This window comes from Lynx canadensis, chromosome C2, assembly GCF_007474595.2.
Source record: "Lynx canadensis isolate LIC74 chromosome C2, mLynCan4.pri.v2, whole genome shotgun sequence".
NCBI lineage: Eukaryota > Metazoa > Chordata > Mammalia > Carnivora > Felidae > Lynx > Lynx canadensis.
In genome coordinates, this window is record NC_044311.2 from 29,583,627 (window position 1) to 29,606,807 (window position 23,181).

Sequence of the window (23,181 nt, forward strand, 5' to 3'; positions counted from 1 at the left end):
TGACATCTGGACTCTTTATAAACTATGTGTTTTCAGAACTGACTGGAGAAACCGTTCATAATCTTGGCAGAAAAGAATATAGTACATTATATAATTTTATGTGGGATAGAGAGAAATAGGATCTTTTACTGCCAGTGAAAACTCAGATCACACAAAATGGCTGATAAAAAACAGGCCAGTGTGGTTTCTATGTGGGGAGGGTGAAGTTTACATGCGAAGGCTATTTGTGTAGGAATTTTTGTCCTAAGCCGTGAATTAGCTCAAAGCTGAAAACTTTGAAGGGCCAATTGTGAGGGCTGCGATAACCCATTATTTCCCTCCATTCAGAGGAAGATCTGATAAAAACTTGAGAGGTTTTGTTCCAGGTTAAGAACTTGGACCCATCACCATTTGAGTTTGCCTTTCAGAAAATCATTAGGAATGGGACCATTTACATAAAAACCATGGTTCTAATTCTGGTTTGTCCCTTCAACAAAATGAGGTAGCTTTACCTGTAGAGGACTGTGGTAACACATGTAGTACTTGGGGTTCAGATTAGGTTAATAAAGGCTAATGCAATTTTATAGTTCCAACAAAAGGGTTTTTTTTAAACCCAGTTAATACAGTATTCTAAATAAATGAGAAATAGAGCAATTTGCTTAAGCTAAATTTTACACATCATTTATTATTTCAACAAGAGAAATGCTTTGCATTTAAAAACTTAATTGAATGGGGGGCACCTGGCCAGCACAGTAGGTAGGTAGAGCATGTGATGTGATCTTAGGGTCATGAGTCTGAGTCCCATGTTGGGTGTAGAGATCACTTAAACTCAAACTAGTTGCCCAGATAGGTTTTCTTTTTTACTCTTTATTTTCCAAGTTTTAGCACCCAAACTTGGCAAATATCATGGAGATTTGTACAAACATGCATGTACATATATATACACTCACACATTTTAGTTTAAAGCCTTGGTTCCTCATTAAACCTTGTGCTCAGGCTCCTGTTAAAAAGCAGGAAAGTAGTGAGGAGAATCAGGGGAAACGTGAATAAATCCCAATTGATAACTTCCTTGTTATGAATTAATGCAGGCATTTTAAGGTAAAATCCATCACCTTGCTAAAACTTCCACTAAACTACAGCCTCAGCTATTTACAAGAAAATAAATAAAAAGTCCCTTACACACTTCAATGTGGTTTAATGACAAGCTAGAGGAGGATTTGTATTTTGTTGTTATTTCAAGTAAGACAGTTAATGTTGCAGTGATTAAAATTTCAGGTGTTAAAAACTAATTTCAAGCAAGGTCATTATTATACGCTGAACCTGAATTCTTCAGACACTTGTCTTTAAATCACTATGCAAATCCATGACCGTAGCATTCAGGTTTTGTAATTTAAAAAGATCAGGTTTGGTCACTAAAGAGTAAACACGATTAGTTTACTCTAGGTCGTTTGAGTTTGTTTTTCTCTGTAGGAGCTTTCCTCTTCTGTGATGATCCAGGCCCAGGTTCCTTATTCTGAAGAAATGAAATAGTTTCTGATAGACAGTAGTTTTCTACTTGAGGAGGGGATTCCTATAAAAGCGGGGAAAAAAAACATTGTTCATTTTTTTTTCAGATTTCAAAGTGTTATTAGGTAATTCTTTAACCAAAATAATTTTGTCTTTTAAGGTGCTACCTGGCCCTTGTCACATTTAGGGAACAGACTGTGTGTGACAAAATCTCACCTTTTATCAGAAAAATTCATAGTTTGGATCTTGATAACGGTTTCATTTGTAAAGTAGGGTTAAGAAGTGACACCTTATACTTAGTGTCAGTTTTTGAAAATCTTTTTTACTTATTTTACAGATAAGATAAAGGTTAAATAATATTACAGAACTAGCAGGTGGCAAGGCCAAAATTCATATACTCTACTCTACCTGCCTCAAAAACCTTTGCAATTCTCTTATAACCATATCCTGACTGAAAAGGACCTTTCCTCCCTATTACAAGTGTGATAAAACTTGGTTTTCTAGCAAGATGGCAGACTGGATAACATGAAAATGAATCTTTTGATTGGACTCTTCCCCTGGATGACAACTTGTGACCCAAATATATTAAAAGCACCCAACACAAGACACAGGAGAGGAAACGAGATCAGGCAAATACTAGGGTGAGTTTCTCTTTTTGTCATTTGTTTGTTTTTGGTCTGAGAAGAAGCCCCAGTCTGTGTCATGTGGTCTGGCTAAACCTCAACAGAAAACATGCAGCATTAACGGCCTGAAACCACAGCCACTGGAAAATGAGGTGGGAAATCTCAGGAAGGAGCAGGGGAAGTCCCAAAGTCTGTTGTGAACTCTGCCCAAATCTTTCACTTCTCCCCATGGATGTACAGAGGTGGCTCAACGTAAGGCTAAAGATTTAAGCCCCCAAGTATTGCAGAAGGTGCCTGGGAAGCAAACAGAATGGCATTCTCCTGAGGAACACAACAGAATCTAGAGTTTCTACAACTTATAATGTCCAGATATATCCAAAATTACTCCACATCTGAAGAACATGACCCATTCTCAAGAAAAAACTAGAATCCAAAAGCCCAAAAAAGAAATAGATATAAAACCTAAAACATATACTGAAACTTACAAAATGCTGATGAAAGAAATCAAAGACGACCTAAGTAGACATGCTGTGTTCATGGACCAAAAGGCTTAATATAGTAAAGATGTCAATTCACTCATAGTCTTAATGTGATTCCTATCAAAATGGTAGCAAAATGGGGCGCCTGGGTGGCGCAGTCAGTTGAGCGTCCGACTTCAGCCAGGTCACGATCTCGCGGTCCGGGAGTTCGAGCCCCGGGTCGGGCTCTGGGCTGATGGCTCAGAGCCTGGAGCCTGTTTCCGATTCTGTGTCTCCCTCTCTCTCTGCCCCTCCCCCGTTCATGCTCTGTCTCTCTCTGTCCCAAAAATAAATAAACGTTGAAAAAAAAAACAAAATGGTAGCAAAATGTTTTCGTAGGCATGTAAATAAGCTTATTTAAAAACTTACACAGAAAGGTGCAGGCCCTAGAACAGCTGAGACTGTCTTGAAAAAGAAGAGTAAAGAGGACTGCTTCACATCAGAGCTTACTACATGTATAATAGGACGCTATTGCAGAGGTAAAGACACCTAGACGAGTAGGATGGAAAACCCAGAAATAGCCCCCACAACATGCCCAAGTGAATTCTGGCAAAGGTTCAAAGCAACTAAATGGAGGATGGTTTTGATGGTGGAGCAACTGGACATTCTAAGACCATTTTTTACCTAAATTTCATACCTACATGAACCTCACACCTCATAGGACCTTTATGAAGAGGACAAAAGCATATCACAGTCACTCTGATGAGCCATTATATAAATGCACATTAAAGCCACAGTGAGAGATTACCTACACATCAACTGAATGGCTAAAATAAGAGACAGATGCTGATAAGGATACAGAAAAACAACACTGGTAGGAATTTAAAATATGATCACTCTGAAAACACACTCTCAATCATTTATCCCAGTGTAATGAAATCTTTTCTCACAAATGTTCATGGCAGCTTTTTTTTTTTTTTTTAAATGTTTGAGAGTACACGTGGGAGTTGGGGAGGGGTGGGGAGAGGTAGAGAGGGGGTGGAGAGAGAGAATCCCAAGCAAGCTCCACACTCAGTGCAGAGCCCAAAGCAGGGCTCAATCCCATGACTGGGAGATCATGACCTGAGCTGAAATCAAGAGTTGGTTGCTCAAGTGTCTGAGCCACCAGGTGCCCCAGAGCAGCTTTATTCATAACAGCCCCAAACTAGAAATAACCCAGATGTCCTTCAATAGGTTAATGGTTAAAGCTGTAGTACATCTGAACTATTCAGCAATAAAGATAAAATTGATACAAGTAACAACCTGATTAAAAAAAAAGCCAAAGATTAGATACTATACTGATTCCATTTAAGATTTTAAATGACACAATTACAGAAACTGACAATGGATTAGTGGTTGCCAGAAGTAAGACAGCTCAGAGAAGAGAATGAAGGGAAGGAGGTGGGTGTGAGTAAGAAAAGCCAAAATGAAGGATGGCTCTAGTGACAGAGTGTTCTGTATCTTGACTGTGGTGGCAGACACATAAGGAGAAGTGGGGGGTATTGGAATACACATAGACTGCATCATGTCAATGCCCTAGCCGTAAAATTTTACTACATTTTTGCAAGACCTTATCTACTGGGGGACACTGCATTATTTCTTATAACTGCATTTTTAAATCTACAATTAACTCAAAATAAATTGAACATCTTGTCATGACCCAGATGTTGGATAGTAAACAGTGATACCAAAGCAGCTATTATACTTGAGTGAAATGAAAAAGCAGAACTAGAAGCCATAGAGATTCCAGATACAAAAAAACTTAGTATCACGGTGCCTGAGTGGCCCAGTTGGTTATGTGTTCCATCTCTTGATCTCAGGGTTGTGAGTTCAAGCCCTGCCTTAGGCTGTGTGCTGGGGGTGAAGCCTATTTAAATAAAACAAAATTTAGTATTGAAAAAAAAAAAATCTCCTGGAATAGGCTTAAGAGCAGAATGAAAATAACAGAAAAAAATCAGTAAAGTTGTAGGCAGATAAAGAGGTATTATTAGTCAATCAGAAAAACACAGAAAAATGACTGCAAATAAACTAAACACAGCTTTAGGGACCTGTGGAACTATATCAAAAGGTATGAGTGACTAAATTCCTAATGGAGCAGAAATAATGGCCAAAATTTCTCAAATCTGGTGAAAGTTCCAGACTGACACAGCTCCGCAGAAACCAAGCACGATTAATATAAAGAAACACCATCTGGAAATATCATAGATGGTGAAAACCAAAGATGAAAATTGTGAACAGTCAGGAAAAAAAAAATGACATACTGCATTGCATACAGAAGAATTCAAATTACCACTGACTTCTTATCAGAAACCATGGAGGCCGCAAGAAAGTGGAATCTTTAAAGTAGCAGAAGAAGAAGAAAAAAAATATCAACCCCAAATCCTATATCCTACAAAAAGATCCTTCAAGAATAAAGGTAAAATAGACACTTTCAAAAACAGAAAAAAAAAAAAAAACACTAGAATTGGTCCCATCAGACTTATACTACAAACCAAAATTTTTCAGGCTGAAGGAAAACTGATACCAGAAAGTTTGCTGGCCCCTGCTTTACATTAAAGAACTAGACATTAAATATTTTAGGCTGTGTAGGACAGATGGTCTGTTGCAACTACTCAAGCCGGCTGTTGGAGTGCAAAAGAAGAGCAGAGAATATGCAAATGCGTGAATGCAGCTGTGTTCCAGTAGAACTTTATAAAAAAGGCAGGGGATAGGATCTGGCCTGTGAGCTACAGTTTACTGTACCCGAATTTAAAGGACAGGGGAAGCAAAGGAACCCGTATGATTCCAAGTTTTCTGCCTTCTGTGTGAAGTGGCACATGATTCTACCTAGACTATGAAAGGTTAAGGAAGTATATTGTAATCTGTTGAGCAGAACACACCCTGCCGCCAAGCAAAAAAAAAAAAGGCAAGAAAGGAAGAACACAAGAACAAAGGAGAGAAAATGAAAACAAATTGCAAAAAACCATAAACCCAGTCATATCAATAACTACACTAAAGAATTAACAAGCAAGACCCAAAGATACCCTGTTTAAAAGATGACAAATGAATAGATATCTGTGCTCAAGAACTGGAAGAATTAACATTGTTAAAATGTCCACACTACCCAAAGAAATCTACATATTCAATGCAATCCCTATCAAAATTCCGATGGCATATTTTTACCAGAGATCGGACAAACCTAAAATCTGTATGGCTCACAAAGACTCCAAATAGCCAAAACAATCTTGAGAAAGAACAAAGCTGGAGGTATCATGCTCCCTGATTTTAAACTATATTACAATGCTATGGCAATCAAAACAGTATGGTACTGGCATCCAAAGAGATCAATAGAACAGAATAGAAAACTCAGAATTAAACCCAGGGATTTGTGGTCAATTACAAAAGAGCCAAGAATATCTAATGGGAAAAGGATAGTTTCTTCAATAAATGGTGTTGGAAAAACTAGACAGCCACATGTAAAAGAATGAAATGGGACCGTGATCTTACATCATACTCAAAAATAAACTCAAGATGGATTAAAGATTTGGATGAAAGACCCAAGACATAAAACCATAAAACTAAAAGAAATCTGTAAGGAGCTCCTTAAAAAAAATTATTTTTTAATGTTTATTTTTGAGAGAGAGAGAGAAAGAGAGGTCATGAGCAGGAGAGGGGCAAAGACAGGGAGACAAAGAATCCAAAGCAGGCTCTGAGCTGTCAGCACAGAGCCAAACGTGGAGCTCAAACCCACGAATTACGAGATCATGACCTGAGAGGAAGCTTGGACGCTTCACTGACTGAGCCACTCAGGCGCCCCTGTAATGAGCGAGTTCCTTTGACATTTCTCTTGGTAAAAATTTTTTGGACTTCACACCAAAAGCAAAAGCAACACAAGCAAAAATTAATAAGTGGGATGACATCAGACTAAAAAGCTTCTGCACAGCAAAGGAAACCATCAACAAAAAGAAAGGCAACTTAACAAAGGGAGAAAATTATTTGCAAATCATGTATCTGATAGGGGTTAATATCCAAAACAATCAGATTAAAAATGTGAAGATCTGAACATTTTCCCAAAGACATATAGAAGGTCAACAGGTACGTGAAAAGGTGTTCAACGTCACTTATCATCAAAGAAATGCAAATCAAAACCATAACAAAATATTACCAAACACATTAGAATTAAAAAGTGTTGGTGAGGATATGGAGAAGAGAGAACTCTTTGTACTCTTAGTGGGGTATAAATTGGTGCAGCCATTATTTTTTTCCTCAAAAAATTAAAACTTGAACTACCTTAAGAGTATACTTCTCTTGATAAGCACTGAACCATGTACAGAATTATTGAATCATTATATTGTACACCTGAAACTAATACAACACTGTATATTTCAATTTAAAAAAATGAAAAATAGAACTACCTAGGACTCAGCAATTTGACTTGTACGTATTTATCCAAAATGAAAACAATTTGAAAAGATTTCTGCACCCCTATGTTCATTACAGTATTATTTTCTTTAAAAAAAATTTTTTAACGTTTTTTTTGAGAGAAAGAGACAGAGTGTGAGGGGGAGAGGAAAGGAGACACAGAATTGGAAGCAGGCTCCAGGCTCTGAGCTGTCAGCACAGAGCCCGATGCGGGGCTCGAACTCACGAACCGTGAGATCATGACCTGAGCTGAAGTCGTACGCTCAACCGACTGAGCCACCCAGGCGCCCCTACAGCATTATTTTCAATACCCAAGATATGAAAACAACCTGAGTACCTGCAGACAGATGAATAAAAACCTAATATACACACAATAATGGATTAATCAGCCATAAAAAATATTTCAGCCCAGGAACCCTGCCAACTGCAGCAAAATGGATGGACCTTGATGGCCTTAATGCTAAGTGAAATAAGTCAGATAAAAGACAGAATACCAGATGATCTCACTTGTAAGTGGAATCTAAAACAAAAAACAAAATAAAACCCACAAATCCCCCAAATGTGATAGACACACAGAACCAAAGAGAGGCTGCCAGATGCAGGGCTGGAGGGCTTAGGGAAATGGGTAAGGGTGACCAAGACGTACAAACTTCCAGTTATAAAATAAGTAAGTCCTGAGGATATAATGTACAATATGGTGACCACAGTTAATATTGTATGGTATATTTGAAAGTTGCTAAGAGACTCAATCTTGGGAGTTCTCACAAGAAAGAAAACTTGTCAATGTGTGGTGATGGATATTAACTAGACTTATGGTGATCATTTTGTATATATATATTAACACACGCAATTGTTATGTTGGACATCTGAAATTAATTTTATGTCAATTGCATCTCAGGTAAAACAAAAGGTGGCCAGACTCCTCCTTGAGGCAGATTGCAAGACTCCTCGTTGTTTTTCTTCATGTCAATTGTTTATTTAAATTCTACTTAACACGTACGGTAAACTGGTTTCATGTGTATAATTTACATATAACACCCAGTGCTCATCATAACAAGTGCCTCCTTAGTATGCATCACCCATCTAGCCCATCCCCCCACCCCCTTCCCTCCATCAACCCTGTTTGTTTTCTGTATTTAAGAATCTTTTATGGTTTGTCTACCTGTTTTTATCTTATTTTTGCTTCCCTTCCCTTATGTTCATCTGGTTTGTATCTTAAATTCCACATATGAGTGAAATCACAGGCTATTTGACTGACTTATTTCACTTAGCATAATACACTCTATCCACAGGAAGACTCCTTTTTGAATCAACTGAAACAATTCAAGAAGTACATGAAAGTATGAACCTAGAAGAGAGTCCCCAATAACTAGACCACCCAGACTACTGCATTCAGATCAAAGCTGCCAAGACTTGTGCACTCGGTACTTCCAATCAGCTTTTAATCCTCTACTCTTAACCATGAACAGAAAGCCAAGAATTACCAAATGTCTGATAAATTCCTCTAACATGGAAGATAAAGACCCAAAGAGGCGAATGCAGCTTAGTGGATGCAGAGAGTATGCAGAAATAAGAGAAGTTTGAAAAATAAACCAGTAAATCCTGACATCTAGTAGAAGGTATCACATCTATGAAGCAAAAAAAAGATGTTATTAAAATACTAAAATGTAAATTCAAAAAAACTAAAAAAAGGTCTTGCTTATTAAAAACATGATACCCAAGTGAAGAGCTAACAAAAGGAGAAAAATGAACTGAGGGAACCTCTCAAAAAGTGAGGATTAAAAATACTTGCGAAATAAGAAAATCCAATATGTAAGTAGCAGAAGTACCAGAAGGAATGAACAGAAAATGGAGAGGGAAAATGAAAATCATCACTGAAATAATTCAAGATTTCCCAGAACTGAAAGATACAAGTTACCAGACCAGAAGAGGCTTATCATGTATGGCATTATATAAACAGACCCACATGATAACCTATCATTTTGAAATTTTAGAAAACTAGGGATAAAAAGAGCTTCCTACTAGATTAGTTACATAGATTATGAATCAGGAAGGCTTTAACTACCCAACAGCAATACTAGGAGCAAGGAGACAAGCAATCAAAAGTCCAAGGAGAAAACAGTTTGGATGGGCGTCAAAGGCTGGGTTGGAACTTATCTATCAGTCAAGCGTGAGCACAGAAGAAAGAACTTTCACACATAGAAAATCTCTGTTTATCTCTCATGTGCTTTCTCAAGTAATTACTATAAGATGACCCTCAACAAAAGGAGAGATCAGGATGACATGGGATTCAGAAACAGGAGATCTGACAAAGAGAAAGGATAGTGAATGGAGGTCCTGGGAGGACAGCAGTGCACAGAAGTAGAGGGTGACCGTCCAGATTGGAGCGACGTGGCTAAAGACAAGCTAAAAGCTATCATCACCAAGATCCCTGTGGCTACTGCACCCACCTTTATTTTTTTAATTCATTCATTCGTTCATTCCCCCCAATGCACCTAGCTTTTAACCTGAGGTCAGAACACTGCGGTGAGCCTATCTGAGTTGTACTTGTACCTAGCTTATCTCGACCATGAGCTTGAACATGAAGTCGACACTCTCCCCTCCCTATTCTGCTGCTTTGCTCCACGCAAGTGTTCTGTTTTGAGCTACTGCTGAGAGCTAGGTAGGCAGTGGTGAGCTGAGACACAGAAATACAGAGCACCCTACTACTCCCCCACTGCATTCTTCCAGACATCTAGTACCCAACTCCCAACACAGCCCCAAGAGAGGCAGGGAAAGAAAAAGCTCGAGATTTTTAAAAAGTTATTTAGGTGTTTCTAGGAGTTAGTATTGCCTTACTAATTCCTCTTCGGTACACCTCACTGCTTTATGATAAAGGCTTTTTAAAAAAAAATGTAAGAAAAAAAACGTAAAAAAACATAAACGTGTTTTAGCCATTCTTTCTATAAATCCTGAGCCAACTCCCAAACACAAACAGCAAAACCTACACAGCAGGCTGAGTTTTGGCTTACCTTAATTAAAAAGCAGTTTTAAAGCTTTTAGAGGTACCTAGATTTTTATACCTGCCTCATTTAACTCCAAGTTCAGTGTTTACATATGTGTTATTATAAAAAACAGAATGAAACAGGAACTGCATAGAGGAGAACAACAGGAGATGAATATTCTATTAATACATAAGCTAACAAGGGTTTTGTTGTGCAGTCACCTCCCTATGCATATAAGCCTGTCTCTGGGTATGAGGAGGGCAAGGACAAACTCGTACAAACCTGCGTCAGATAATCAGCAATGTAATCTGTTTTCAGGCAGTACACATTCTGGGCAGCAGCCTCTGCTATGTTAACTCCTGAGTCATCTTGTTTCAGTTTACTGAAGTCAGAGAAGAGATGTGTGGCCTCTTTAAATAAAGGTACAGAATGACCAGGTAGCACCTAAAGAAGAAATAAGCATTATAATCTATCATTGTCCCAAAGTAGTTCAACTGTATAATTTGTGCTTGAGGATTACCATCTCATAAAGTACAGAAAATCACCTGATCACAGCAATCATGGTTAGAAAATAACTTGTGTAAAAAATTTAGTAAGTTGACTCAATACAAACCTTCGCTCCTCCTGACTGAAGAAGGCGTTTGAATCCTGCTTCTCGGGACTGGTCAAGATGTAAGATGACCTTCCACCCACTAAATGCCCCCTACAAATGAAAAAATACCAGTGTTGAAATTATTTGCGAAATACAATACAAATACATTATTTTATCTGTAAATTTAGTTTTATGTCAACAAATAACCTTTACTTCTGCCACAAGTGGTAATTGTCTTTGGTCAGAACACTTTGAAACACACAGCCAGGGTGTTGGGCACACAGTAGGCCATCAATAAATACTTGAAGATGAAGGAAAATGCTTTACTGATTAGCTAACATGAAAACAAAGCAAACTGACTTTTGTTTAGTCTTTTTTCTTATAATTAATCCAGGGTAGAATTTCATGCACAGCTTCTTTAAAGAAGCTTCCATTATATTTCTCTTGAAAATGTTTGCAAATTGGAAATACAAAATATTTAGCTAGGGAATAACAATCAACAGAAGCCAATGGAATTACCCTAAAGAAGGGAAATTAAGGCTAACATAGGGCTTGGATAAAGGAGAGAACTCAGAATACAACACAAAAGATTATCTAACTTGGGTTCCTAACCTTTTTGTAAGCCAGGACCTCTTTGACAGTTGGGTAAAACCTATGGACCTGTTCTTTAAATGATTTTAAAGTAACATCTTTATTGAAATGTAATTTCCATGCCACATGAACAATGTTTCAAAATATTGTTTTGTTTTGTTTTTTTAAAGATTTTTAAAAAATGTTTTGAGAGAGAGGGAGGGAATATATCCCAAGCAGGTTCTGTGCTGTAAGTGCAGAACCTGACATAGGACTCTATCTCACAAACTGAGATCATGACCTGAACAGAAATCAAGAGTCGGATGATTCACCGACTGAGACACACAGGCGCCCCTAAAATATTTTTAATATAAAGGATTACAAAAAAACCCCACATCTTTTAAAAAATTATCCAAATATTTACAAATTTATAACATAACAGATGTGCTTCTGCACAAAAGACCTAGTGATGGCTGAATAACTACTAAAATTTTAGAGCAGTAAAGACAGATGGTAGCTATACTTGGTGAGCATAGCATAATGTATAGTTGTCAAATCACTATGTTGCATACCTGAAACTAATGTAACACTGTGCATCAACTACATTTCAATTAAAAAAAATGATGATGGGGCACCTGGGTAGTTCAGTCAGTTAAGCATCCAACTTTGGCTCAGGTCACAATCTCACAGTTTGTGGGTTCGAGCCCCATGTCGGGCTCTGTGCTGACAGCTCAGAGCCTGGAGTCTGCTTTGGATTCTGTGTCTCCCTCTGCCCCTCCCCCACTTACATGCTATCTCTCTCTCCCCCTGTCAAAAATAAACATTAACTTAAAAAACAGTGATGAACACAAACAGTACTTTAAGATACTTGCAATATAATGCAAAGCAAAAATATCTTGATTTTTGTTGGGGTAAAATCACTGGTACTGTTAATAGCGTTGGGATTTGTTACCCAGACTTCTATAATGAAAGGAAATGCTTTCAATTAGATGTTAGTAGAAATAAAGATGTATTCTTCCGCCCCACCCAGAGTGTGTATACAGGCTTCCTGAATTCAATCTACAATTCCTGAATGCCATTCAAATAACCTACATAACTATATATATGTTAATACCTCAACAATGCCCGATTCTTGTCTTTGCTGGATTTTTTTTCTCCATCTCATTGCTGCAAGTGCTAGTCTTCGTTGCTGTACAGTGATTCCAGTCAAAACGTCAAGTATGGAACTACTTCCCCATTCGTAGTCTTCTTCCTAGACAATCAGTACAACACACTTTGGAGTTGTCCTACAGTATGTCCTTAAGGGGTCCATGATCTAGTAAGAGTTAAAAGCTATACACTCAATTGTTATAAATATAGAGCACAAAATAAGCATCAGTTTTTGAACAGAGAGAAGGAAATGTACATGAATTTCGATTCATATACCGGGATTTTAATTAGAAATCAGAAAAATACTGCATACGTTTCTAAGAGACACAGATAACTATACCTTAGTAATTGATAAACATAGATTATTTGGTTTTATCTACTGTAAGATGAACCTCACAGAAGGACATGTTCTCAGTGGACACATGTATTAACAGCTTGATTACCTGTCTACAGAAATCAGATCCCTAAGGGATGTTGATTGAAAACTTCAAAAAACTACATGGTAGGTATTACTGTGATGGTTAGTTAGGAACCAAAATATCTCACACAACTTAGTATTGTTGCAGTAAAGATAAAAGCTTATAACGAGATAATCTTGAAATTTTCTAATGTTGTTCCAATAAGAAAAAAAAAAGGCTCACTTCCAAATTAAAATTGATATCACTAAGAGTCTGGGTTTGTGATCTCTATACATTTTTTTGTTTTGTTACTGTGGGCCTTATAAAATTGGTATAATCTAATTTGTCACATTTAGTTATTTCAATTATATGAATGGTCAGTGGAAGTACTGGAATCAATTGTTAAGAAATTTACTTTTAAAGAAAAATGATTCTTCATGTTAATTTGAATACACACCGGCACGAAGTGCCCAGCAGCCCGGGATGCTTCCAGGTAGGAGCGATGAAGCACCCACTTCCCAGCTGCCAATGAAGCTAAATACTTCTCGTTTCGAAGTGGATGTCCCACAACAATGTGTGTACAACTGGGATCAAAGCACTGCTTCTCTATTACTAGTCCACCTAAAGTAGAGAAAAATGGATACTTTATTGGAATTCTTAACTTTTCCTAGGAAAAAAACATGTCAACTCTGCACAGAATTTACAAAATACACCAAATAAAAAAAAACCTTGACTGAAAATTATTTCATTTCACATACATTTTTATAAAGTAATATTTTTTATGAAACTTTAAAATATGAAAGCCAAACAGTAAAATGAACACTCACACACTGGCCACCTGGCTTCTAAAATTATCAAAATCCTGCTATGCCACTTCAGTCTACCTCCTTTCCGGCTTAACTATTTTAAAGTAAATTCCAGACACTGTGTTACTCTATCCCTGTCCAGTCAGTATGCATTTCTAAAGTACATGGCAATTTTCAGGGGTGCCTGGGTGGCTCAGTAAGCGTCAGACCTTGGCTCAGGTCATCATCTCACGGTTCGTGGGTTCGAGCCCCACATTGGACTCTGTGCAGACAGCTCAGAGCCTGGAGTCTGCTTTGGATTCTGTGTCTCCCCCTCTGCCCCTCCCCTACACCCACTCACGTGCTCGCTTGCTCTCAAAAATAAACATTAAAAAAAATTTAAAGTACATGGTAATTTTCTTATACAGCCACAATGCCATTATCAGATATAATATAATTAACAAAAGTTCTTTGCTATCTCAATACATTTCCTTGTTCAAACTTTCCAGTTTGTCCACACTTGGTTACAATTAAGATATAAAAAGAAACAATATAAACAGAGGCCATATACTACTGCTGGTATCTCAAGTCTCAACCACTTTTGCAGTTTTCAAGCACTGAATATGCATAACCAGGGAGACAGAAGTCAAAAAGGGGCTTCTACAGACTAAAAGCAGAAGAAAATTTTCTGTGAGTGGAAATAAGGTCAGTAGCCCAACAACATAGAAGCTTGGGAGGAAAACACACACAATAGGTAAACAGAGATGAAGCAGCAGGTGGGGGCTGACCCTCTTCTCATACAAATGTATGAAGCCTGACTTAGAGGAAAGAAGGTGGCGTAAGCATATGTAAAGCATGGCTTTTGATTTATACTTCAGAAGTGAGATTACTGGTTAGGCAGAGTTGTTTTAAGGACTTCGTGAGAATTCAACAAAACATTCAAATTCTACTCATGCTTTACAGAGGAGTCTAATAATGGCAGCAATACTGTTTGAGCACTTATTATATGCCAGGGACTATTCAGAGTGCTCCAGATTATGAACTCCTTTAATTCCCACAACTCTATGAAGGTAGGTGACTATTGTTATCTGCAATCTACCCATGATGACACAGATACACAGTAACTCACCCACTATCAGAGTGACAAAAGAACAGTAAGGTGAAAATTCCACATTGTAACAGGATCTAATCCTATATAACAAATTCATGCTGTAACCCAGACAACACAATATACTGACTCATGTGTATCAGCTGGCCACGCTTCATTTATAATATGGTCTCTCTGCATTCTAGTATCAAAAACTTTCTATTCAGACTCAATTCCAGCACAGTCTGTCCTCATCTGCCTCTTTTCTCTGTCCTCTTCTAGAAAATGCTCTGCTAGTTGATACTACTCTTGTCCACAGTTTACAGAGATGGAACAAAATACAGGAGATGGACACCTGAAACAGCTTCTTTCATTTTGGGACCTCTACGTAAAGCTTAACAATTGTGACTTACAACTCTATCTGATTTAGCAAGTAACCGAGAAACTGTTCCGCACGAGTCCAGTTTCCAAGAAATACAGCTTTGCAACTGTATGACTGTATTTGACAGAAATTTTTAAAAAAATTTTTAATGTTTATTTTTCAAAGTGGGGGGGAGGGGCAGAGAGATGGGGACAGACGATCCGAAGTGGGCTCTTAGCTGACAGCTGCAAGCCTGATGTGGAGCTTAAATTCACAAATGGTGAGATCCTGACCTGAGCCAAAGTCAGACACTCAACTGACTGAGCCACCCAAGTGCCCCAGTATTTGACAGAAACCTTAAAAAAATCATGGTTTTCCACATTCTCAAAAGGACAGCACTAAATAACATTTAATACTTTCTTGATAACTCAGGGCCATTACTAAAACAACCATTTCTTCTTTTAAAAGTTTTTTTTTAATGTTTATTTTTGAGAGAAGAGAGAAAGAGCAGGAGTGGGGGAGGGGTGGAGAGAGAGGGAGACACAGAATCTGAAACAGGCTCCAGGCTCTGAGCTGTCAGCAGAGCCCGACACAGGGCTCAAACTCCCTAACCACGGTATCATGACCTGAGCTAAGGGTGGATGCCTAACCAACTGAGCCACCCAGGTGCCCCTAAAACAACCATTATATCTTAATGTTTTCTCAATACCAAGCTGTCAGATTAAGTTCTCTTCCTATACTTTCCCTAACCCTGTACAGCTGCTTTGTCCAACAGAGTAGGCACCAGCCACATGTGGTTATCAAACACTTGAAGCACAGCCGGTCCAAATTGAGAGGTGCTAGAAGTGTAAAATATACCTCAGATTTCAAGAACTTAGTAAGGAAAATATCATTGGTATTTTATATTGATATTGTGTTGAATATAGGATTTTGAGTTCACTAGGTTAAATAAAATATATGTTTAAAATTAATTTCACTTGTTTTTTACTTTTTAAAATGTGGCTACTGGAAAGTTTAAAATTACATATGTGGCTTATGTTCTCTTTAGGTTGGACAGTACTGCTAAAGAGCACCAGGTTACCTTCCTAGTATGCTGCTTCCAGAATGACATCAGGTGGACAGCCTGACATATATAGTGGAATGTTACAGAAGAGGTTGTTCCTCTCTGGGTATTACTCTACCTTCAACCTCAATTAAATGCAGTGTTATTTTAAACCTACAATTGCAATGATTTCACCAATGAACAAAAAGCTCAAAGCAGCACAAGACATTCTTAAATCATTTTGATGGCTGGTTTCAATCTAAATAAACTTTAAATATTTACATGCTATAACCCAGTGACTTCAGATTTATTTAGACCTTTATAAAATCAAAGTTCTAATGCTGACTCAATACATACAGCCTTAGACAAGTTACCCATCTTTTTAAATTTTATTTTGCAAGTAGGATCCACACCCAATATGGGGCTTGAACTCACAACCCCGAGATCAAGACTTGCATGCTCTACTGACTGAGCCATCCAGGCACCCCCGCTCCAATGTTTTTAATCTCAATTTCTACACCTTACAAATGATATCAACTATACTAGTTTCCAAGTAAGGTTGCATTTTTGACTTAAGTAAAATACTTGTACCTAGTTTTTCAATCAGATGACAATAATCAATACGTTCTTGAGGATTCAGAGATGACAACTGAAATATGTACTGTTTTTTTAGGTCTTCATGAGTTTCCTCTATTGTTATAGTCTGAAATGGAAGAGTTTTATTTTAGAAAAAAATTAACACTAAAAAGGTTATCATCAGCTATATGATTCTTTTTCAGTGACACTTTAGTCTTCCAGTTTATCAAATACAGAAATAATAATACAATGCAAAGAAATGCAGTTTTCAACATCTGTGAACTCCTGATACTGTTATCAATAAATTTTTAATGCAACACAACAGCAATATCAAAAGGGCATATCATCATACTTAGGATAAACTAACCTCTTCTCTAGGGTGTGGAGCCACCGGTGGGTTGGCTAGGGGGAAGGCAATACTGGGGGCTTGAGGTGTAGGGATCAGGTGGCTGTCTTTAATTGGTGTTTCCAGTTCTTCAGAGATTGGGTGTTTTGGGGCTTCAGTTACACACATGTTTCCGGAATCACAGACAGCTGAGGGCAATAAAATGCTGCAGTGTGATGTTACCCAAATATGACTAAGAACAAATTCAGGCAAATAGTCTCATCTGTCTTAACCAAGATGAAATTAAACACAAACTCTGGAATATACACGTAAAAGTAGCCTACCTTTAGAGCTTATAAATAAGTGCAATTAATTAGCTTTTTAAAAAGGCAAATAGGTTATCTGCGGGATTCTCCCAACCCTTTCTTTAAATACCAAGCTTTCATCAGTAAAATGGAACCCAAATTTGTAAAATGACAGCAAAAGCTACAATTGGAGAAAATCTATTTAGTGTAGAGATAGAATCATGCGATATGAGAAAAAGGGGGAGAAAAAATGACCAAAAATGAAAGATAGGAATCATTTTGTTTTCAAAGTGGAGCCCAAGGGAAAAAATAGGAGAATTCAGAAAGAAACACATACAAATTCAAAGAACAGATATAGGTACCTGCTGGCTCAATTTAGAAGATTTAAATGAAAATAAAGTAACTGGGCAAAGTCCAAACTTTAATGACACAAATGTACAAAGGATGAGAAGGAGAGAAAGAACAATACTGAAAAACTATGTCTGGAAAACACTGCCCAATCTTCAATTTCCAAATTTAAGAACCAAAACATGTTATTCAATTTACTGATAAATTATCTCAATTTATAATTATTTTTTGTCTCTTACTAAAATCAAAAATATCTAGTAAGTTTTTTGTTTGCATGTGTCATTCAGAGAACCACAATGTGCTTATCTATTTTTAAGAAGTCAATGTGTACTTCATGCAAACAAATGAATAGATTTCCTCTCGTTACCCTGTTCAGCAGTTTCTGCGTCATGTAAAGGCTCCTGGAAAGGAGTATCCTCCAATTTTTTAATGTCAACCTGAAGCTCAGAATACTGTGTGGGACAACTAGGCCACTGCAGATTGCTGGCAAGCCGTGCTCTCTCCTCCCTGGCTGTTGGGTCATCCCAAATGATCTGTTCATTCTGGGAGGGCTCCGTGTTGACATCAGGTACTGTTTGACGAGACTGCCTAAGGAGTAAAAGTGACAATTTTAATAAACAGATAGGCACGACAAATCTACACTCATAAATTCCCTAAGACTGCAAATTTGAGGCTCACCTTTGTATGCCCACCATCTAGCACACAGTAAGCACCTGAAAATATGGAATAAATGAACTTTGGGAAATTTTTTCTTTTAAAAATATTTCTTTCTAGGGGCGCCTGGGTGGCGCAGTCGGTTAAGCGTCCGACTTCAGCCAGGTCACGATCTCGCGGTCCGTGAGTTCGAGCCCCGCGTCAGGCTCTGGGCTGATGGCTCGGAGCCTGGAGCCTGTTTCCAATTCTGTGTCTCCCTCTCTCTCTGCCCCTCCCCCGTTCATGCTCTGTCTCTCTCTGTCCCCAAAATAAATTAAAAAAAAAAAAAAAAAAATTTCTTTCTAAAACTTACTGTTTTAGTTAGAAAAGAAAATATCTATTTTGACTGAATGTCCATATATTTAAAACTTTAAAAGGGAAAGTTTACTGTCAAGAAATTGTTTTCAAAATTCTAAAATGATTGCTACATTTGAAAATGGAATTTTTCTTAATTATACAGGCTTAGGGAAACACGGTAATGTTTAGAAAACCAGTTACTTTGCTTACCAGCAGTTGTATTTTTATCACTTGAAATAATAAGAACTATAATTACACAGGAAAGACCCTATAAAAGCTGCCTTAAAAGAAGGTGCTTTTGGCTCTTGGTAACCGAACCTCCCAGAGTCTTAGATCAGTCATATACTGAACTAGAGTGAAGCATGTTTTATGTCATAATTATAATAATTCCACTAGACGGTAAATATAATTCCAACTGTTTTCCTTCTAAATATTAAATCTTCCAATGTATGTAAATGGAATCTTAACAAAAATAATTTAGCCCAGAGAGTTCATTTGCCTCAAATACAAGGCAGATAGCCTTATTCTGAGTATACTTATTTACTCTGACTTGGCACAAGATTTAGGCTCTCTGTAATGACAAAACATCATCTGAAGTATATTAGACAAAAAGTCACGTTTACTCAGTATGCAGATATAGAATTGGCCTCATGAAATATACAGGTAGCTTAAGACAGATGCATAGTTCAATCAATCAATTCAAGATAGAAGTCCCCTAACAGTCATCATACAATTAGAGATCCTTCTATCAGGAAAAAGATGAAGTTATGCGACTGAACTTGTCATATCACACTGAGATCTGTAATCACCTTTTCTAGAAGGTAAATTTGTAAAGAGAATACAAAATGAATGTGGTTCTAAAAGAATTTAAATTTCTCTCTCTATATTACAATGTTTAGAACGATTATTATTTAATACCAACATGACAGAACTATCCACTGAATCCATTTCAAATGAGGCTTTTTGAGAGAGAGAGAGAGAGAGAGAGAGAGAGAGAGAGAGAGCGCGAGCCACAGAGTGCAAGCAGGGGAGGGGCAGAGAGAGGGAGACACAGAATCCAAAGAAGGCTCCAGGCTCTGAGCTGTCAGCACAGAGCCTGATGCAGGGCTTGAACTCATGAGCCGTGAGATCATGACCTGAGCCAAAGTTGGATGCTTAACTGACTGAGCCACCAGGAGCCCTGGTAATAAAAAATATTAATCATGCCTCAATGTGAAGCAGTTGCTTGGTATGGAACAAACCTTTGTCTGCCTCTTACCCCAAAGTAAGAATTCTACAACTGCTTGGAACAAGAAAGGGAAGGAGGAAAAGCTAGGAAGTAATGGAAGAGAGAAAAGTCTACAACCAGTATAGTATCTGCATATAATATATGTATATAGATTGGGCTAAGTAAGGCCCAGTACTATAACCCTTTTTCCTGTTCTGTTCTTGTTATTCTAAACTTCTGCTTTGCTGGAAAAAAAAAAAAAAATGCAGAATGAGGCTTAACTTATGGAACTGAGCGAGTAGAAACCCAAATAAGGAGCTACCTTTCTGTTGAGTCACCTAGTTGCTCCTGTCTGCCACCAGTGACAGGTACATACCTCAGTGCCTCCAGGACTCTACTTCGCCCACTGCGGGCAGAGCGACTGCTATCAGGGGTTGAAGAAGTGCTGTTACAACCACTTCTTGAAAGGGAAGCCCTCTGCCCTTGGGGTTTCACTATTGACGTCGCAGACATGATCTCCTGCAGCTGCTTCTGAAAGTTCTCTCTCATCTCCAATGTCTGTGTCAGAGCTTGAAACACATGCAAATATACCAATTAAGGTAAGTTTCTCTTTTTTATCACATCTCATTCACATTAACTATTTTGTCTGTATTTGAACACAGATTTATTAACTTGACATTTATTGCTTACTACAGGCGACAGTAACGAACAAGACTATGAATACTGCAGAACCTTAGGCCGTCCTTACCAGAAGGACCGTATATGAAAAAATCAAAAAAGCCCTTCCAAGACATCCTGCTAAGACCTGCAGTGATTCTCCCTTTTGTAGAACTCCCTGTCTGCTTCTGACCCTCTTGTGTTATGTACTATGCTCTGAGGTGCATCCATAATTAATGTATGTGATTTCTACCCCTTGGTCCTTAAAAACAGACCACAATATATATATATCTTTGGTTTCCTTGTAAACACAGAAATAGATCCTAAATAAACATTTTTGGAATGAACTGAGTGGGACTAACTAAATAACTAAATAGGTAAGTCATAAGGAAAGCTCCAGTAGGGTAAGATGAGTAAGGAAAATAGAAAATATTAATCCATTAAAAAGAGGACATCTACAGATAGTTATTTGCTGCTGTACTCTTTGTAATAGCAAGAAATTAGAAATAGCCTGCATGCCCATAAAAGGGACTGGCTAAATGGTCATTCATAGAAATGTGAAAGAAGATTCAAAATGGAAGCATTGCTAAGAGAGTCACTCAAAACAGAGTCAAAGGACAAAGGACGTAAGGCTATGCAAAGTCTCCTGTTTCAATTCTCAGGAACACTATGAGCTTTTAACTTCTGTCAATTGCAGCTTGTCAACCACAAACTCCACCACCTCTTAGAACATATCCTTCTATTTTGGACTCAAATAAAGGTTATCATCTGTTAGCTAAATAACAATCTTGTATTAGATAGTCAATTTAAACTCTGACAGCCCCAATCATATTTCTTCCAAAGCAAGTTATATAACCTTGCTGTTACTGCCTTTATAAGCCTGTACTCCCTGCTTGCAATGACGAGTTTCAATGGACTCTATCTCCTGGACTGCAATCCTGAAAATCCCAAATAATTGCTTTTGGTTGCTTTGTAGCCTCTTCTTGGTCAACACAATCAATACTATACAGTTACAAAAAAAAGAGAGAGACCAAAGAAGCTCCTTATGTACTAATATGAAACACTCCAAAAGTTGAACTATTAAGCAAAAAGATAAAGATGAATGTACAAAATAGCATATATAGTTATGTCCACCATTTATACACTTTTTTAAAAGTGCAGAAGGAGTAGGGCACCTGAGTGGCTTATAGTCAGTTGAGTGTCCGACTTTGGCTCAGGTCATGATCTTGCGGTTTGTGAGTTGGAGCCCCACAACGGGATTGCTGCTGTCAGCTTATCAGCACAGAGCCCACTTTGGATCCTCTGTCCCCCTCTCTCTGCCCCTCCTCCACTTACGCTCTCCCAAAAAATTAATATTAAGAAAAAAGTGCAGGAGAGAACATATGTATTTATGATTCTATATGCATAACACAGCTCTAGGATACATAAGAAACTAAAAACACTGGAAGGCAGGGAGAAACTTCATGCCTCCTTCCATACCTTTAAACCATGTGAATATATTAAAATATACCACATATACAATAAAGCTTTTTGGAAGTTACTGAAAACTGAAGAATAAATTTTTACAAAACCACCAATTCCACCTACCTTTAACAGAATAGGGCTGTATCACACTAACTCTAAAATAACTTGTTCCACAGATTTCACAAGTTTGGACACTTATAAATCACTTAAAGCTTTGCAAATTATTACTTAATGATTGGCATATAACCTCAAATCAATCCTCAAATATATGCTTTACTTGTATTTAGCAACACAGAAAACAAAGGAAGCATTCTGTATGAAAGATAGAGATTTGTAAAAAAATGTTTTTTGTAACTTAAAATATTTTACCTCCTTTAGAGTCATTCCTTCCATCTCCATTTGATGTTACTAATTCTTTATTACTGGTGGTCATATCGTCTATGTCATTTTCTTCTACAGGCAAATGATCCGGCTATTCAAGGAGAAGAATTATAATTTCTCAAAACAAGTCATTACATTTGGTTTCACAGCACTGTAAGATTATGCATTCAGCTTAAGGAGGGGGTAAATGCGTCATCCATATCATCTACCTCATCATCCTTTGTTGCTGAATCAGCTGAGCGTAGTCGACTATTACAGAGTCTGCCATCTTGCACTGTACTGATATCCAAGCTCATTTTGGGATTATAAGTATGTGGATAAAGAGATTCAGGAAGACGCTTATACTCTTGGGCACACTGCAATACAATGGCAGGCTTTAAAACAAAGCTAAAAAACATCTTAATGAATAAATGATGTTAAGCAGAATAAGGACAACCAATCCATTATGTTCTAAGATGGCAAAAGTTTACAGAATTAAAGTTTTGAAAAGTAGGTGACACTGAAACATTCCACCATACAAACGAAAAATTATTCTCACTGTTTAATGTCATATACACTAAAGAACAAAACATATTTCATTCCTGTGCTTTTGCCAAGGTATCAATCCTATTGGAATTGGATTCCAGAATACCCAGAAACAGAGAAAAATTCTAGAAAACACAGTTCTAAACTGCACTGGTGTGCCAAATTAATTCGCCTTAAATTTTTAGAACATTTTATTTCACATCATTTTTATTAGTGACAAGAATCAGAGAAGTCAGAAAGAGTATCCATTAAAGACTTGTTAAGTATGGGGTCGCCTTGTGGCTCAGTTGGTTAAGCATCTGACTTCACCTCAGTTCATGGGTTCGAGTCCTCCCACATCGGGCTCTGTGCTGATGGCTCAGAGTCTGGAGCCTGCTTCAGATTCTGTGTCTCCCTCTCTTTCTGCCCCTCCCCTGCTCATGCTCTCTC

General features: G+C 37.7%; 1 protein-coding gene across 2 annotated transcripts in view; it reads right to left on the reverse strand.

The window, feature by feature from the left end:
• Positions 1-828: 828 nt before the first annotated feature.
• The window catches only part of TOPBP1 (DNA topoisomerase II binding protein 1), a 61,933-nt gene continuing 39,580 nt past the window's right edge, over positions 829-23,181 (reverse strand). For both annotated transcript variants that reach the window (XM_030329611.1, XM_030329612.1), the window contains 11 exons: positions 22,437-22,583; positions 22,216-22,318; positions 20,102-20,294; positions 17,896-18,116; positions 16,918-17,084; positions 16,566-16,677; positions 13,157-13,320; positions 12,267-12,404; positions 10,604-10,693; positions 10,273-10,434; positions 829-1,549 (listed from right to left, as the gene is read on the reverse strand). In XM_030329611.1, the coding sequence (XP_030185471.1) occupies positions 1,409-1,549; positions 10,273-10,434; positions 10,604-10,693; positions 12,267-12,404; positions 13,157-13,320; positions 16,566-16,677; positions 16,918-17,084; positions 17,896-18,116; positions 20,102-20,294; positions 22,216-22,318; positions 22,437-22,583 (1,638 nt within the window). In that variant the 3' untranslated portion in view covers positions 829-1,408. The remainder of the gene's footprint in view (positions 1,550-10,272; positions 10,435-10,603; positions 10,694-12,266; positions 12,405-13,156; positions 13,321-16,565; positions 16,678-16,917; positions 17,085-17,895; positions 18,117-20,101; positions 20,295-22,215; positions 22,319-22,436; positions 22,584-23,181) is intronic.